We start from the raw sequence: 19,316 nt of genomic DNA on the forward strand, positions 1-19,316 counted from the left end.
GTAGATCTTCCCAAAATGCATATGCCTACTAAACATGTTTGTGAACCATGCTTACTTGGTAAGATGCACCGTGCTGCGTTTCCCAAGGATGGGAGAGTTGGTGCTTCACGTAAGCTTTATCTAGTTCATAGTGATGTTTGTGGACCCATGAGGGTTGCAGCTCTAAGGGGGTTCTACTATTTTGTTACTTTTATTGATGATTTCACCAAGTACACTTGGATCTTTGCATTGAAATCCAAGTCTGGTGTTTCTTCATGCTTCAAGCACTTTATTGCCTTGGCTGAGAATGAGAGTGGGCTGCACATTGCTCACATTAATACAGACAAGGGGGGTGAATACATGTCGAAGGAGTTTGCTTTTTTTTGGCTTCCCATGGCATTAATCATCGATGCACGCTGCCTTATACTCCTCAACAAAATCCCGTGGCTGAGCGTGTTGAATCCCGTGGCTGAGCGGAAGAATAGATCAACGATGGAAATGGCCAAATGCATGTTGAAAGGCAAACATTTGCCTAATAAGTTGTGGTTGGATGCGGCCATGGGTGCAAAATAGATGTCCTACAAAGGCTTGGATGGGTCGTAAGCCTCGCATTTCCCACCTGAGGACTTTTGGATGCTTAGCTTATGCTCATGTGCGAAGACAAAGACGCGCTAAGTTGGATGATAAAGCTGTGAAATGCATTTTTCTTGGGTATAGTTCAGAGAGCAGGGGCTATAAGCTATATCAGCCACGCACGGGCAAGTGTTTTGTCAGTCGGGATGTTGTGTTTGATGAATCTTCCACTATGCCTTTGCTGGGCTGTCAAAAACAGCCCGTTGTTGATGCCCTAGACATATTTGACAGCTTGATGCCTTTGTTTCCATCCGATTCTCTAGATGATGTTCCATCTGAGGTTGTCCCTCCTCCATCTGTTGGTCATTTACAGCCCCATGTGCATGCAGAAATTCAGCCTAATATGCCTATCATTGATCAGGATCATTTGCACTAGGCTCTTGACCAAGAAAGAGCAAAAATTCAGGAGCCTAAAAAGGTACCCCGTTGGCTCCTTGACACATTAAAAGACAGCAAACAAGACACTCCTCTACCAGCCCATACGAGAGCAGCTGTCCAAAAAGAGCATGCTAGTTTTGTTGCTTATGCTTTGGTTGCTACAGCATGCAATGAAGAGCCATTATGTCATCAAGATGCCTTCCAGAATGATTGTTGGATGAAGGCCATGCAAGCTGAATTGGATTCTATCCATCAGAATGACACTTGGGAGTTGTGTGATTTGCCTTATGGTAAGAATGCCATTGGAACTAAGTGGGTTTACAAGATCAAACCGAAAGCTGATGGTTCAGTGGACCATTACAAAGCCCGTCTTGTTGCTAAGGGCTATGCTCAGCAGCATGGCATTGACTTTGAGAAGACTTTTGCTCCCACTTCCAAGATCACTACCATTCGCATTGTTATTGCCTTTGCTGCCCACTTTCATTGCCAATACATCAGCTTGATTTTAAGACAGCTTTCCTTCATGGGCATTTGCAGGAAGAGGTCTATGTTTCCCAACCTCCTGGCTTTGAGGTTGAAGGTTCTGAAAGCAAGGTATGCCGCTTCAGAGAATGATATGAGGGCAGCAAGGACAGTTTGAAAAATGTACTGGAGCAGCCAGTCAAAAAGCTGGACAGTTACTTGAAGGAGGATTTGGAACATCGTAACAAGGTACTGGGACTAGCCCACAAGCTAGCCCAACAGGTACTCAATACAGGAAAGGTTGTAATATTTCTTTCATTGGATGTAAGGGATCACTATTAGTTGACAGTGATCACCAGTCCCATAGATCCTGAAGGGTCTCAAAGTGGACTTCAATACAACCACATCATATCATCTCTCTCTCTCTCTCTCTCTCTCTCTCTCTCTCTCTATATATATATATATAGGAGACGGAGTGGGATCGAGAAGAAAGGCTTCAAGCTCTCATGCTTCACGGATGATCCGCAGTAAGCCTTCTGTTTACATCACATAGTTATGGCTGAGTTTGGGGCATCCCCACTACAGCTCAATGCAACATTCTAGGTCATTGCATCTCTCTTCTGCATTCGGCACTATGGATCTTGCACCACAGGGTGACGTAGGCTTCCTTGGTTGGCTTTATCCTCCTCCATGGCACTGGCAGCAAAGGTTGACCAGAGGTGTTGGTATGCACGTACTTGCAAATGGTTTGAGATCCTTGGGCTCAGATAGACAAGCTACCTCTCTTCCAGTATAGCGTAGTGGTTCAGACTCTCAAGGAGAGTAGCTTGATGCTCCTTTGCTTGGAAGAAGTCGTATTAAATCTAGACATGCAAAGGGGTCACATTTTGTGGATTCAGTTTTTATTGGTGCACTTCTGGATGAAGAAGAGCCTGACACTTTTAAGGAGGCTCAGGATAATGTGCAGAGGATGAATGCCATGAAGGATGAGTTGCAGTCCAATGATAAGAATCAGACTTGGAATCTTGTGGATTTGCCACCAAGGAAGAATGCCATAGGTACCAAATGGGTTTTCAAGGTCAAGCGAAAGCCAGATGGGTCTATTGATAGGTACAAGGCAAGGGTGGTTGCAAAAGGTTATGCTCAGAAAAAGGGCATTGATAATGAGGAGACTTTTGCTCCTACTTCCAAGATTACTACTATCGCCATGGCTGCACATTTTGATTGGCGTGTACATCAGTTGGATATAAAAACAGCCTTCCTTGATGGAGACTTGTTGGAAGAGGTTTATGTGAAGCAACCTCCCGGTTTTGAGGTGTCAGGTGCAGCCCATAAAGTATGCAAGCTGAATAAGTCTTTGTATGCGCTAAAACAAGCTCCATGAGCTTGGTATTCGAAGATTGATGCCTTTCTGACCAGCAAGGGTCTTACTAATAGTCCAACTGAAAGTACCCTCTACATCAAGAAGGATGGGGGGGATATCTTGGTCATCATTCTTTATGTAGATGACATGCTGCCCACAGGTTCAAATGAAGGAATAATTGCAGATTTCAAGGCTGAGTTGAGAGCCACATTTCATATGTCAAATTTGGGCATGCTTCATTTCTATTTGGGGATCCAATTCATACAAGAGAGACGTGGCATCATTATGTCTCAATCCAAGTATGTGCAAAAGCTCTTGGATCGCCCGTAGCCACTCCCATGGAGCCAAGGCTGAAACTTACTATGCATGATGGAGGTGAACCGATTGATGCCACACTCTACAACCAGGCTGTTGGATGCCTCATTTATTTGTGCAATACTTGGCCTGAGATTCAGTTTGCAATTTCACAAGTGAGCAAATATATGCACAGCCCAAAGACTATGCATTGGCAGGCTGTAAAACACATCTTTCGTTACTTGCAAGGCTCAGAGCAAGATGCCCCCAGATGGCACCTCTGGCTTTGGGAGGGTAGGCCCTTGAGAGAGGTCCAAAGGGATCCGGGAGAGTGGTTTGGGCCCTCCAGGGACGGCCTTGCCGATCAAGTGGACGAGGTGCCCTTCTTTTCCTACACCACACGGATTGGCAGGAGGCTTCAGGTGGACTCTTCGATGTGAACCCCTTCGAAAGAGAGAGGCACTGGGTGGCCCAAAAAGTGCCCCAGGATGTCCGTTCCAGATTTTGGACGCAGTTATGGTCCAATTTGCGACCAAGGAAGATATCCTACTTCTTCTCGCTGGCCGCCCACGGAGGCTTGCCCATCAGCCCGTGGTTGGAATAGATGCGGGTGGAGCAGTGTCATTGTTGCTCTGCTAGTTTTCTGGAGACGATCCCACACTGCCACTGGAGTTGTCGTAGTACAACGAGGATCTGGATGGGAGCCCTCAGGATCATGACTCGTATGCAGAGCCTTCAAAGGGACTACACTTGGGGGATGGTGGCCTGGTTGACTAAGGGAGGACACGTTCCAGATTGATGAGATCTCCCCAGCTTACCAGAGACAAGGTCAGAGCATTCAGAGGATATAGCTCCACGAGGCGGTCCCTCCTGATAGCCTCCTCCTCTGGAGGACAGCATATGGGAGATATTAGCCAATATCACTACGTGTAACATTTGGGTTGCTCGCTGCAGTCTGGTGATGGGTGAGCATCCGATTCCACCCTCGGCTACCTTGGTCGCCACATATGGCAGGATATCATCTACAGCCTTCGCTCCGCCTAGGAGCGTGGGACCCTAGGCCCAAGGGCAACTGTCGCGAGGCGTGCTCGATTCTGCAAGGCTTGGCCTACATGATTTTTTTACACTTTCACTCCGCAAGGGATTCGCTGGTTGTATAGTCCCCCCCATCTGGCTGTTAGCCCCAGTTTTTCTGGAACAGGCCTGTTTTTTCTTTCATCCTTTTCCCAGTTTTTTCCATACTCAGCACCTTCGGGGCTGCTGTTTTGTATGAATTCTTTCAAGCATTAATAGAAGGTTCCTTTCTTTGCAAAAAAATTAATTTTTTTAAATTAAAAAAAACCTAAGAGAACGCGCAGTGTCTAGTGAATGTAACCCACACAAAAGACGGCAGGCCCTAGATGCATTGGAACTGGCCCTGGCTAATGGCGATTTTCCGTGGCAAGCTCTGGAAGCTCCTTGCACATGACAATTTGGCTCTAGCAGCACCTGGCAAGCTCTAGCAGCTCCCAACTGATGATCTGGCTCCTTCTATAATTGATATTGGCCTTCTACCTCCAAAAATAGGGCTCTGTGCTCTTTTTGGAGTAAAATTAGCAATTTTAATTGCACCACTCTTTTGGCCCTCCTGTTGCACACTTTGGCCCTAGGAATTAATTGCCTAGTAACTGGGCACACATTCACAATTTCCGAGGGCCGAGGGCCCACTAGGGAATTTTAATTCCCAAGTCCCGCCCCATGGCGGACCCTCGCGCCCAAGACATTAGGGTGACACAGCTGTCCCCGTTTTCCCTAGAGGGTTCATCACCAAACATGGCTGCTTGCGATGTGACAATCACACGTGCATCAATCTTTTAAGTCCTTGGGTGACTTGTTAAATCACCCAAGGCATGACCATGCAGGATGGTTTAATCAACCATCTAGTCGTCTCAAAACCTATCACCAAGGACCTCGACAAAAAAATCCTTCACCGCAATTGATTCAATCCACATAACAAACATTCCTCTACATTTTTTTACATTTCAATGGTCTCTCTAAGGACTTATTATCCCCGATCCATACAAAGTCCTATTACATTTCTTACCGGAAAGTAACAAGGATGCAGAACTCTGGCGCAAGCATCTTAAATCCCTACAAACAGACCAGCTTCCTAAAAAAGGGTCAGATACAGGGCAATGAGCTTGAACCAAATTCATCAAACGGCACCAGGTGACAGAAAAGATGACTCCCTAGTTGCATAAGTATAGAAATAGTTGCTTAAGGGTACAATTAGTCCCATGGGATACTAGCAGTAAGCTAGAACACCACGCAGAAAGGAATGCAGGATTGCTGTACAGAGTAATATGAGAAGGCCACAAACTTGCAGGCTTCTCTCAGATGTTTATTTGTTACTCGGAGCATTATGCTAGTACCAAATGCATATTTCTATCACATCAATTGTTTCGATAAAGAGATAAGCTGTGTGCCATAACCAAAGCACATGGGGAGAGAAAGGAGTTGTAAATTACACAGATACATAATTTCATAGTTAGATTGTAAAGCCTTTGCTCAGAGTCAGGAAGCGTCATTACAATATAGGAAAAATCAATTCAATAAAACCATAGAAATACTTTGCACATGCGCAGAAGAACACGGTATGCCAAAGAGTGTTCCTCAAAGATGCTTAGAAATGGATGCATTCCCAGATTTTTCTAGAATTTTCAAGGCAGCTATAGCCATTCGAAAGCAGCATTATGTTATAAAGAAGATTTGTACATTCTCTCTTCGTGTCTTTAGTACAAGATCAGCATTTTCATGAAACAAGTTTTGATACAGCTGAGTTCAGTCCAAACTTTAACGTGATACAGGTGAGTTGTATGACTGCACCTTAATGTGCCCATCACGAGCAATGAGAATGTTATCTGGCTTGAGATCTCGGTGTACAACCCCCAAGGAGTGTAAATATTCCAGTGCCAAAACCTGGAGGACATAAAGAGCACTTTCTTATCATGATTTATCTAGAGCAGACACAATCCCGATAAAAACATGCGCTCAATTAACATGTGTGTATGTGCCTGTATCACCCCCCCCCCCCCCCCCCGGCCGGTCCCCCCCCGCATCCCAAAACCAAGAAATGGGAAATTGCACGTAATAAAAAAGGCACATGCAAAAATCAAGGAGGGTAAAAACCTTACTAGTTCTGCCATATATACCCGAGCCACATGCTCATCTAAACAGCCCATATGTCTCAGCAATGAGTAAAGATCACCCCCATTTAAATATTCCATAACCAGATAAAGGTTGTCCCTACAAGTGAAAGAGTAGAAAAAGCGGACCTACACAAACCCACAAGCAACAACTATTTAGTCAGCTGAAATCTGACATGTAAAACACTTGAGAAATCAGTCTGTGTCTTAATGATTTTTGTAGTAAGAACATCCTTGATTTAAACTTAATTACAACATGCCCAGTAAGTCAAAGGGAAAAGGGTTGCACAAGTCGTGTGTGATTACGAGTGAGGCGATTGATAGCATGACCCAGTCATTAAAGAAACAAACCAATACAGCCTTGAGGATGACAGTTGGGACACTCTTGAAGAAGATGGCACTCCCAAAAAACCATTTCTTTTGTAAATTATATAGTATTTTCCATTGGTAGAGTTCAATAGTTTCTTCTTGAGGTCACACTCCTACTTGTATCGTTCAGATTCAAAGATTAAGCCAAAACCCTTTCAGGATTTCCTTGGCTGACAATATAACATAATTGGCAGCCTTGCTTCCTACAGCATTCATCGCAAGGCTCTCAATCTGTCAAAGGAAGGGGGAAACAATGCAGAAAGGACTGGGAGTTGAGACTTTGTAATGAGGGACTTACCCCTCCTTGACACACCTCAATGCCATAGCCCTTCATTTCATGTCCATGGGAAGGCACACTCTTATATATACCTTTCTAAGACTAGAATGAGTCCAATCATACAAATTTAGATTTTTTGTTGTTCTAAAGATCAAAAATCTACACAGAGGTTTTTGGCTTTGGAGCTGCTGCTCCCCCTCCCTCAGCCCGTCTCTCTCTCCCCTCAGCCTGTCCCTCGCCCCCTCCCTGCTGCTCCCCCCCCTCCCCCCCTGCTGCTCCGCCCCCTCCCCCTGCCCTTCCGCCCCCTCTCCCTGCTGCTCCGCCCCCTCCCCCCTGCTGCTCCGCCCCCTCTCCCTGCCTCCGCCCCCTCCCCCCTGCTGTTCCGCCCCTTCCCCCTGTCCCGCCCCCTCCCTTGCTTGCCCCTCGCCTCCCCCCTGCTGTCCCGCCCCCTCCCTGCCTGCTCTCCCGCCCCCTTTCTTCCTCTCACTCCTGCCCTTCCCTTCTCTCCTTCCCCTCTCCTTCTTCTCCTCTCCTTTCCCTCTTAGCCCTCCCCTCCAACGCCCCCTCCCTCCCTCTCAGCTTGCCCCTCTCCCCTCTCAGCCCCAGCCCCTCTCCTCCTTCCCTCCCCTTCCCCCCTGCTTCCTCCTTGCCTCCTTTCCCCTCCCTTGCCCCCCGCAGCTTTTTTGGAACGGAAGGAGCCTTTATTCTGTTCGAGTCGGCCTCCTCACCTTGATTGGCGATGGATACCCCGTCAGCCAATCCTACTCCATCTCCACCGGCCGCGAAAACTATCACTTTCTCTAAAGACGAGTTGCACCAGCTCAAGAAGGATGTAGAGATTGAATGCTCTACCACATTGCTAGCACGCATCTTCGGGTCTCACCCTTCCAGATCCCAAGCCAGAGACTGGATGCTTGCGGCTCTCCCCCCAGACCTCACTCCTCGATTGTTAGATGTTCACCTTCTGGGACGAGGTTTTTTCCAAGTTGTTTTTGACACTCCAGAGGCTGCGAGCACTGTGCTCAAGGCCGAGTTTTTACACCTGGGACACAGGAAGATCTTCTTTGAAGCCTTTCACCTTGGTTTCGACCCAGTAGAGGCAGATAAGAAAATCTTCTCGCTCTTCATCAGGTTCCCCGGGCTTCCCCAGGTTTACCATCGACTTCTTTCTGTTATTGGGGAGCATTTTGGCACAGTTGCTGAGATCCCACCCCTCCCTGGGTTGCCATTGACTGCAGCAGAGGCAACCAAGGATGATGGGGTTCCTAGAGTTAGGGTCCTTTGCAAGGATCCTAACCTCAAGATGGACCACGTCATGATCCAGCGCCCGGATGGTTCCTTTTTTCGCCAGAGAGTGAAGATTTCAGGCAGGCAGGACCAGTGCAGGATTTGCAGGACCTCGGGACACTTTGCCAGGGATTGCCCCAGGAAGAAGAAAAGTCCTAAGAAGCCCTCTGGTACAGCTACCACCTCAGGGCATCGACAGGGGGGACAGGGGGGGGGATTAGACCCGGCACTTGCCCCTCGACCTCGACAGAGGGGTGGTACAGGTCCAGCTCCTGCTCCTCGTTCTTCACGTGGCGATCCTGCTCAGTCAGGTGGTGGTACAGGTCCAGTACCTATTCCTCGGCCTCGACAGGGGGGTGGTACAGGTCCTTCACCTGCTCCTCGACCCCCACCTCCCTCAGGCACACGCGACGCTTTACAGTGGGTTCCAGTACGTGTGCAGGTCCCTCCTTCAATTCACGAGGGTACCTTAGTAGACTCTGCTTCACCTCGAGCTGTCCTTCATGTCTCACCTTGCACAGTCCGAGACGCTGAAGCTTCGACCTCCTCCCCAGTTGCAGCTTCTTACTTAGATCCAGCAGTGCCAGATGTTCCTCTGGAGGACGGAGAGATCTCCGCGGCTGGGCAGACACAGGGTAGAGAGCATTCCTCACTCCCTCCCTTGGATAGGGGGAAGGGGATAGCTTACACTGTTGATCCTCTTTTCTCACAAGGGATCCTTCGTACTCCGGTGTCTGGATTGCTCCACAGGAACTCGTTTTCAGCCTTGGCAGAGAGTTCAGATTTCCCAGAGGAGGAGTTTGTGCCCGCTACTTTTGGGGAGCCAGTGGTTGGGTTTCCTATTGACAGGGCTTCTTCTTCAGGTGCCAGGATTCTTTCCCCTATTGACTTTCCACCACTGGGTTCCTTCCCTTCCTCCTCGAGCAGGAGGTCTTCCCCTATTGAGGGGTTTGTTTCCGCCACTAGGTCGGGTAAGGTGTTCCACTCTACATCCTCCCGTCGATGAGGATTATCAGTTGGAACATACAGGGCCTAGGTGGCGTCCCACATCGCCGCCGTAGACAGCTGATCCGGGATCAGCTTCATCCAGGTGTTACTGGGGGTCCCATTGATATATTATTTATTCAAGAGCACAAGCTGGATTATAGAGATTGTGCCAAGTCAGGCAAGTTGCTTTCAGGCCATACTTTTTGGTCGCCTGCATTGGGCACTAGGGGAGGCACTTCTATTTCAGTTTCGCAGTCGGTTCTCCCCTTAGTTGTTGGGCACGGAGTCATTATCCCCTCTAGAGCTCAGTGGATTATTCTTTTGATTGGAGGGCGTAAGGTTGGCTTCCTCAACCTATATGCCTCCAACATAGAGGGGAACGTGTCCTTATGTGGAAGACTTTGCTCTCCTGGGCCCCCATTGTGGATTCTTGGGTGATTGGAGGTGACTTTAACATGGTCGAGTTACCTTCAGACAAAAAAGGGGGTAGAGAAGGCGGACTTCACTCTTTAGAGAGAGCAGCTTGGGATGCCTTCCTTTTCCATTTCTATGGCAGAGATACTTGGTGTGATGATGCCTTTCTTATTCAGCCACAGTCCCTCCTGTTCTCTTGGTCGAACAGGAGGCAACAGATGCCTATTCATGCACGCATTAACAGATTTTATGTAGATGACTAGGCACTAGACAGAGGTGGATCGGTATGCATTGCTGCGGGGGTTTCCACTTCAGACCACTTCCCTGTTGTTCTGGCTATCTCAGAGCCTCACTTGAGAGGCCAATCTGCCAGCATCAGGATTCCAGATGCCTTTTACACAGAGGAGGACCTTACGGAGGCAGCCCTACGGATATGGTTTGCTCATGTCCAGGGTGGGCAGCCACATCCATCACATTTAGCCGCTGCCCTCTCTGGTATTAGCGACTTTTACTGCTCAGTTGCTTCTACCAGGAGACGAGATATTCTCAAACGTGAGATTGGTGTTCGCCAGCAGTTAGCAGCTTTGCAGAGGGAAGAGCAGAAACGGCCTTCAAATGCTTGGATTCAGGAGCGCCTTGCTGCAACGAGGGCTCATCTGCAGTTATTGCTTGATCAGAGAGCAGAGTTTGCCTTTCATGCACGGGAGTCCTTCTGAATTCAGATGGGTGGTAGAGTCAATAAACACTTTTTCTCTACTCTTGGCCCTAGACATAGTAGAGAGAGTGTATCTCAGCTTATTGACTCACATGGGGTTTTTACGGACAGAGCCAGATGACGTCTTACGCATAGCTTCAGATTTCTATGCCACCCTCCTTACTGCTGATCCTGAGACACACGATATAGAGGATGCTAGACAGGCTATTTGGCAGAGTATCCCAGTGTTGGTGAATCCGGATATGCATGTTCTACTTGACGCACCTTTCACCAACACAGAGTTCAGGACTGCACTTTCAGCCCTTCACAAGGGCAAGTGCCCAGGTTTAGATGGCCTCACCCCGTCTTTTTTCATTGCATTTTGGGATATGATTGGAGACTATATTACTTCAGCCATGCAGGCCATTTGGGACTCTAGCAAGATGCCTGAGTCGCTTACAGAGGGCCTCATCCACCTTATCCCAAAAGGAGGTAGCAGAAATTTATTGTCCCAGTGGAGGCCTATCACACTTCTGGGGACTTGTTACAAGATTCTGGCCAAGGCTATCAGCCTCCGATTACAGCCACTTCTCCCTGATCTTATTCATGACACTCAGACGGGATTTGTGCATGGCAGAAGTATTTTTGATAACATTTTTTCTTTCTGGGAAGCTTCAGAGTGGGCCATGCAGAGTGGCCAGAATCTTGCCATTCTACTGTTGGATTTTGAAAAAGCTTATGACAGAGTAGATTGGAGTTTTTTGGAGGGCACCCTTCTACGCTTTGGATTCACTGATGTTTGGATCAGAGGTGTTTCCTCTTTGTACAGATCAGCCCATAGCCAGATACTTATTGGTGGGGTAAGGGGTGAGAGATTTCAGATTTCGAGATCAGTCCGTCAGGGATGCCCCCTTGCTCCTTTCCTTTTTTTATTCGTGGCCGAAGCTATGAGCATCTATGTTAGATCTCAAGCTGACATCTTTGGGCTGAGACTTCCCATCAGAAGAGAAGAGGAGCTGCTTGACAGTGAGTTGGCTGATGACACAACGATTTATTTGGATGCCTCTCCACGGACACTGACTTCTTTCAGGACAGCATTGGATTTATTTTGCTTGGCGGCAGGGGCGCAGATAAATTGGCATAAATCCAATGGCTTTTGGATCAGTGATGAGGACACTCCAGTTTGGGGGCTTGACATAGGGTTCACTTGGGTTCAGAGGGGTGTGCCTATCAGGTATTTGGGCTGCCAGGTCGGCTTGGGTATTTCTACCACGCAGCAGTTTGCTCCCGTGTTGGAGAGCATCAGAAGGAAGCTTCTCTTTTGGAGCTCAGCCAAGCTAGATCTTGCCTCTAGAGTTGTGGTGGTCAACCAGGTCCTCCTGGCCACTGCCTGGTTTATTTGTTCATGTTGGTGCCGTTCTAGGGACTGCATCATTCAGCTCAGAAGACCGATCAGGAACTTTCTCTGGAGTGGGCTTGATGGCACAGCAGATGCCTTAGCCAGAATGGCTTGGGAGACCCTCATCCTCCCTACACAGGATGGGGGTCTCAATATTATTGATCCAGATTTACAGTGCAGAGCTTTACTTTGCAAGATAGTGGTACGAGGACTTATGCCAGGACAGGAACCGTGGAAGGACTTTCTTATCAGCAGCATACAGAGGTGCACACCTTCCTCAGGAGGAGACTGGATGAGCAGCGTTAGATGGATCTTCACCACAGCACACCTCAGATCACCTTCATCCCCTCTCATGGTTGCCATTCTGAAAGCTTGGGCTAGTTTCAGAAGCTCTCTTCGGAGGATTCCTCCTTCCTCCCGGGAAGAGATTGATAGGCAGCCCATCATGTGGAACGACAGTATTTTAGATGATCGTGGCAGACCACTGGGTGCCTCACTCTACATGCAGTGGGCCAGGTGGGAGAGGGGACCTGCTTCTTCTTTGGGATCTTGGAAAGCTTTCCGTAGGCTTCCAGAGGAAACCAAGTCAAGGTTGACATGACATCTCAGAGGGAGTGCAGGGAGGATCTTGCAGATTGAGACAGCCCTTCCAGAGGCTTGGATAGACACAGATGATATGCCTCTCACTTCCTCCACTTGGGCAGGTACTTTCTCGAGAGGCGGGGTTCCACTTCAGGTCTTAGCCTCCCGAGATGCACAGGAGGATGCTTTGGTTTTCAGTGTCCAGGATGGTGGCAGGTTGCTCAGATCTACATATGATATCTTGCTTGAGTCTGCTTTTCAACCTATCAGGGTCGTAGGCCTTTTGATGCAGGGATCAGATTCAGAGTGGTTCTTAGACCCTGACCCCCACTTACTCTCCACCGGGTCTTGGAGACTCTGGCTCTATGGAGGAGTTCCCATCAGGTATTTACAGTGGGACCCCGGAGAGTGGGAGTGGATTGACGCGGGGCATCGAGAGAAGACCATCCCCTTCTTTCGTTACACGGTCAGTAATGCCAGGAGATTTCAGCTCAGTAGTAGAGGCTGGAGACCCTCCAGAGTTCCTCATTGGGAGACTTTTGGTATTACTGCGGATCAGCAGAGGTACTTCTGGAGGAGGCTCTGGAAATCCAACAGGAATAGAAAGATCACTATCTTCTTTTGGCTTTCTATTCATGGAGGGATTGCAGTGAACCTTTGGAGGTCCAGATTCGGAGCCGACCCTACTTGCCCTCGTTGCCTTTCTGCTTCAGAGTCTATTCAGCATTGCTTATGGGATTGCAGACAGGCAAGATTGATTTGGATGGGGATAGCCAGGATCTTCTGTCACTTTGCCCATTCCCCACTTTTTATGACTTGGGGCTCGGTGGCTTGGCTCTCTCTTACAGGACCTCAGGTTTTCTATGAGGGACTTGACTCCTCTCGGGCCATTTCGGTTCGACGTCATCGGGTTGAGTTCTGCTCGTTGGATGTGGTTCCACACCGTCCTTTTACAGCTGTACATGCCTCTGTGGATACTTCTTGGGAGATTATAGCGAGCATAGCAGCCTGGCATATCTGGAGAGCCAGATGCACAGAGGCTATGGAGGGTACTCAGGTTCATCCCTCGCACACATTGGCTAGTATCTGGACAGACATCGTACACACTCTGGTGGCCGTATGGACGGGTATGCAAGGGGACTCCCGTGCAGCCTCAGCTAGGAGGGCTTCTTCCTTCAGGGAATGGAAGGATTCTCCTTTCTTCTCTGAATCTACTACAAGGTTGAGATGGCACTTTCAGCCTCAGCCTTGGTTTCTTTCCACCTCACTTTGAGGGGTTTTTTATTATCCTCATGATTTCATGATGTATTCCGCTTTGAGCTTGCTCTCGCGGGTTTTTGTTCTTACTTAATAGAAGTCTTTTTCATGGAAAAAAAAAAAAAATCTACACAGAAAATAAAAGAGAATATAAAAGAGAAGAAAAAAGGCACACTTTTATATGAACGTTTTAGATCTCTTTTACGACTAAGCTGTCAATCGATAAAACAAAACTAATAAACATTTCCTTCAGTCTGTATACCAAACAACTGCAGAGAGACACTTTCATCTGTGAGCTCTTGAAGTGCCATTTGTAATAGCAGCTTCAAAGAGTGTTAAGCAACAGATATGCTGATTAAACACTATGCAAGTGAATCCACCAAGCTAGCAGGTAAAATGCCTACAAGTGCTCTCGAAAGATCCTGTAACTGGTGGTTGAAACCTCTATATTGCATATGCTATAAACAAAACTACAAGCTGGGCTGAGTCCGAACTCATAAGTGAAAAGATGAAGGCCACTGTGGATGCATGTGACAACATTCCTGAAGCAAATGGGACGGTTGATTTTAGAGTAGTCAGCATTTGTGTGGATAACCAAAAAGATCTTCCAATGGTCACCTAGTATTACCATGAGCTGAATTATGAGATTCCAAATATCAACCGTTGCCACTTCAAAAATGAAGAGTGCCAACAATGTGTTACACCTTTTAAAAATTCAAGACTCCACATCACTTACCACAAAAGGATTGCACACTGTAATAAGAATATCACGCTCAGCTAAGATGTTCTCCACTGCATTTTTCCGGATCATGTCGATCTTCCTCAAAACCTGCAAGAACCGTGACACATCCCAAACTGAAAAAGAAAAGGTAACAAAGAAGATCATGGCACCAAAAACATACTATATATATACCTTTGTAAGACTAGAATATATCCAATCGTACAAAACATACTACCCAAAAGACAAAAAGGAAATGTCTTCCCAACCCATGTAAAGAATCTTTTCATCCTCAGTACCTGACACCTGCCGACTTTTCTATCCAATCACACAACTGCAGATCCCCACCAACAGATTGATCATAACCAAATACGATTACGTGACAAACTTGCCGAATTGCATGATGTCTATAGGTAAAGACCAGCCTTCTCCAGAATAAACCATTTGCATTCTCGAGCTAGGAAACAAACCCAAAAAGTTTCACCAGGAAATAGTAGCCACTAATCATGCCAAATGTTCAAACATGTAGCAAAAACACTGGATAGTATTTACATCCATCATAAGCCAAGGCTTATTCTCAACCTTGGGGTCCTTCATGAGGCACACAAGAGACTGGAGAGTGCAATGCATAATGATCGTAGGTAGAGAAAGAAAGAAAGAAAGATTTACTACCGTCTGCAAGAGGTCAAAAAGGTCTATAAGAACAACCCTGAATAAAATGACTGAAAAAAAAAAAGGACGGGTCTCTGGGACCTTCAGTCCTCGGACACATATTTAGGGGCCATGATGAATGATCTAAGCTCTACATATGCCAGGCTGGGATCCCAAGTGACTCCCAATGCCTGGAGCATATCAGAATGAGTCCCTAGTGTCGTCCACACTACTCTCTGGGACAGACCCATAGAAATCATGCAGCTGCCTGGTGTAGGGATGCAGCAATGACGGTACCCCAAATGAGGTGGTACTCATTGGCCTATTGACCCGTCATCATTGCACGGTGGGCTCCGAATATCATGATTTACAATGCCTGATGAGTGCATCCTTCTCCCTTTGAAAAAACTCAGTAATCCTTTGTTGCTAAGGATTTTGGTTATATGTGGGTTGCGTGAGTGTTCATCAATGTGTGGCAAGTCCTGACACAAAGAGTGTTGCAAATCTTTGATCTAATAGTTGACCACCTATCTTATGTCAGTGAACCCCCCTATCCATTAAGCAATGGTTCCAAGCATTGATAGAATGTTCTTTTCTTCCTTCTTACTACTTTCTTTATTTTTTTGAAGGAGGGGGCAAGTGGGGGCAGGAAGGGGTGGGGTGGGGGGGGTGTAACTGCCTCTAATCTCATGGTATATGGCATCATAGAAATACATGCTGTCTCTCTGTTCGTCCTGCTCCTGCGAACTCCCTCCCCCCTCTGTTCCCCGTCTACCCCCCCCTCGCGTGCTGTGCGGCCCTCCCTCTACCTCCTCCTCCGCCCGTCGTTCCTCCCCTCCCCCCTCGCCACGCTCCGCGCACCTCACCTCACCTCACCTCGCCCCGCTCCGCTCACCTCAACCCCTCTCCGCCCGTCGCTCCCCCCCCCTCTCTTCGCTCCTCCGCCCTGCTCCCCCCCTCACCGCATTCAGCCCTCCCCAACCGCCCCACCCCCTCGCGCGGCGCTGCCACACCCTCCCTTCCCCTTCCTCTCACCCCCCTACGCTGCGCTGCCCCCCCCCCCCTCTCTTTCTCCTCCTCTTCCCCCGGGGTGGTGGTGGTGGTGTGGGGGGGGGTGTGTAACTGCCTCTAATCTCATGGTATATGGCATCATAGAAATACATGCTGTCTCTCTCTTCGTCCTGCTCCTGCGAACTCCCTGCCCCCTCTGTTCCCCGTCTACCCCCCCCTCGCGTGCTGTGCGGCCCTCCCTCTACCTCCGTCAGCTGCTGCCGCGCAGCCAGCCGCCCCCCTCTCCTCCTCCTCCGCCCGTCGTTCCTCCCCTCCCCCCTCGCCACGCTCCGCGCACCTCACCTCACCCCGCCTCGCTCCGCCCCGCTCCGCTCACCTCAACCCCTCTCCGCCCGTCGCTCCCCCCCCCCTCGCTTCGCTCCTCCGCCCTGCTCCCCCCCTCGCCGCATTCAGCCCTCCCCAACCGCCCCACCCCCTCGCGCGGCGCTGCCACACCCTCCCTTCCCCTTCCTCTCACCCCCCTGCGCTGCGCTGCCCCCCCCCCCCTCTCTTTCTCCTCCTCTTCCCCCGCCAACCCTTTTGTCACCACCTTCTTCCCCCCCCGTTTCCCCATACCCCTCCATCCCCCCTTCCCCCCGCCCCCACCCTAATCCACATCCCCGTTCCTTCTGTTTCCTTTCCCTTCCCCCGCCTCGGAGAGTTCGCAGTTAGTCAAGCGATATGGCGGCTACGTGCCCAGAACCGATGGCCCAGACGGACCCCCCCTTCCATCAGCCTATCGCGTTACATTGACAGAGCACCAGGTCTCCTTGTTGAAGCAGGCCGCCATGGATTTCTCCCAGACATCAGTTTATGGGAGAGTCATTGGCTACTCCCCTTCACGAGCAGACATCAGGGACTGGTTGCAATCCACCCTCTACCTCGAGGACAGTCACATTGAGGATCAAGCACTGTGAGGGTCACTGGTTGCAATCCCTTCGGAGTTCGAGATAGAGACAGACACCCTCATTGAGGATCAGGGACTGGTTGCAATCCACCCTCTACCTCGAGGACACCGGTCACTGGTCGCCCAAACCAGTGTCTGAGATGCCATGGCTTCGGGCACCAGGCGCGCTCATGTCCTCGCTTCACGGGTACAGAACCTCAGAAGACCCCCGTTCAGGCAACTCAAGATACTCCGCACCAGTCAACGACATCCCCTCCCGAAGGGGAAGGCTGGACGGAGGTCAAACGTAAACGGAAGGGAAACAAAGCAGGCCCCAAAAAACCTGCCCATCTACAGCAAGAGCCCCCTCCGATGGTCCCTACTCTTCAGCAGCCCGGTAAGGGAAAGAAGAAGGGAAAGGAGAAGGTCAGCCAGCCTCCCCCTCATCCTTCACCCCGCCCTCCTCCCCCTCCCCCCTCCTCCTCGATTCTCCGACCCCCACCCCCTCCAGGATCCCCCTCCGCACCGGTGGTTTCCACTCCACTCTCTTCCTCGAGCATGATCCAGAGGGAATCCCCCCCTCCACCTGCGCCACCTGCAGCCCCGAAGCCAGCACAGACCTCACCCTCACCTATCCCTCTAGGCCCGGCGGAGGGGAGAGGCCCTTCCCCGCAGGTGGCCAGCACCCCTCCCTCTGGTTCAGACTCCTCATCTTTGTCCCCACGCCCAAGGGCTGCTCCTAGAGCTCTTCCATTGGAGTTTTATCGAGAAGGTCCTTGGGATTACTTGGATGCAGCGGGTATTGGCTCCTTCCCCACATGCCTAGACATCATCATCTTCTTCCTCCGCAAGGGGCCGGAGGGTAAGGTGTCCATCCTTGGCCCACACGATGGTCCTAGCTATTCCTTCACTATCTCCAGTGAAGGGAATGAGCAATGGACGAATGAAAATGTTTGGGAGACGATACGAGACCAGTCTCAGGAGCAAGTACAGGACTGGATTGGTAGCAGAGCAGCGGAGCTTCTTTAGCAGCAGTGGCAGGAGGGTGATGTTCGTTTGCGTTGGCGCCACAGCGCCAAACGTTTCCGACTCCTGGTCATTAAAGACCACTGCTGGAGTGGGCCTACGCGGAAGGGCTTCGCCCATGCAGGACATCACAGGTAGCGGGCTTCTACAGCATTTCCTTGGCAGAGGCGTCGAGCTGGTTAGAGAGAGCATACCACCACGGGACGAAGGGCCTTTCCCCTCTGCTGAAGGTTTTAGAGGATGGGTCCGATGATCCGGCCTCTCCTTCGAAACCTTCACAGAAGCGCCTTCGTCTGGATCAGAGGTATTGCTAGCCTTTACAGATCGGCCTCCAGTCGGGTTATCATTAATGGCAGGATGGGGGAGAGATTCACACTCGAGCGCTCGGTGCGTCAGGGCTGTCCATTAGCGCCCTACCTCTTCCTATTTATTGCGGAGGCCATGACCCACTTCCTTCGAGCCCGTACCACTGGTCTTCGCGGGATGCGTCTCCCTATTCGAGATGATGCAGAGCTTCTGGACTCCGAGTATGCAGACGACACAGCCCTATATGTGCAAGATGATGTCGAGTCACTGGAGCGTGTGAGACTGTCCCTAGAGATTTTTGGCCTTGTGGCTGGAGCGAAAATCAACTGGCATAAGTCAGTTGGTTTTCTTACGAATCCGGGAGCCAGCTCACAGTGGGGTATTTTCCTGGGGTTTCGCTGGATCCCTAGAGGACAGACGACACGTTACCTGGGATTCCAGGTAGGCCTGGACATTACACCGGCTCAGCAGTTCTTGCCGGTCCTAGCCTCCATTCGACGGAAGCTTGCTTTCTGGAGCACGGCTCGGCTTTCCTTGGCAGGCAGGGCCCTTGTGGTCAACCAGGTCCTTCTTGCCACTGCTTGGTATGTGGCCTCCTACTGGTGTTTCTCGAGGTCTTGTGTAGCCCAGCTGAGGAGACTGGTGCGGAACTTCCTATGGTCTGGTTCAGACGGTTCCGGCACCACCAGAGCTAGGGTCGCCTGGCAGACGGTCATTCTCCCCCAGGCAGAGGGCGGCCTCGGCATCATAGATCCAGAACTGCAAAGTCAGGCACTTCTTGGCAAGCTAGTCATCCGCGGTCTGACCCTAGGAGGGCAGACGTGGAAGCTCTTGCTACAGCATGGTCTCAGTGCGTGTACTCCCCAGAGAAGGGGTGTTTGGCAGCCTTCTATCCGATGGATCTTTACTTCAGCTCCTTTGACTCAACCCCGTTCCCCCTTTCTCCGTAGCCTCATCTCGATCTGGAGGAAGTTGCGACACAGCCTTTCCCACGTTCCCCCTAGCTGCCGAGAGGAGATAGACAGGCAGCCCCTGATCTGGAGCAGCCAGGTGACAGATGCTACAGGTCGTCAGCTTGGAGAGAGATCCCATATCCCTTGGGCGCTCTGGGCGCGTGGG

The 19,316-nt window shown here is 49.9% G+C and overlaps 1 protein-coding gene across 1 annotated transcript in view; it reads right to left on the reverse strand.

Moving 5' to 3' along the window:
- Positions 1-19,316, reverse strand: part of LOC147899807 (putative serine/threonine protein kinase IREH1) — a 167,512-nt gene that overhangs the window by 59,772 nt on the left and 88,424 nt on the right. The window contains exons 7-9 of the mRNA XM_087377056.1: positions 14,297-14,389; positions 6,283-6,423; positions 5,975-6,067 (exon numbers count right to left, since the gene is read on the reverse strand). Coding sequence (XP_087233182.1) covers positions 5,975-6,067; positions 6,283-6,423; positions 14,297-14,389 — 327 coding nt within the window. The remainder of the gene's footprint in view (positions 1-5,974; positions 6,068-6,282; positions 6,424-14,296; positions 14,390-19,316) is intronic.

The sequence above is a fragment of the Dipteris shenzhenensis genome, chromosome 7, assembly GCF_047967505.1.
Source record: "Dipteris shenzhenensis isolate YYH24624 ecotype China chromosome 7, Dip_SZ_1.0, whole genome shotgun sequence".
NCBI lineage: Eukaryota > Viridiplantae > Streptophyta > Polypodiopsida > Gleicheniales > Dipteridaceae > Dipteris > Dipteris shenzhenensis.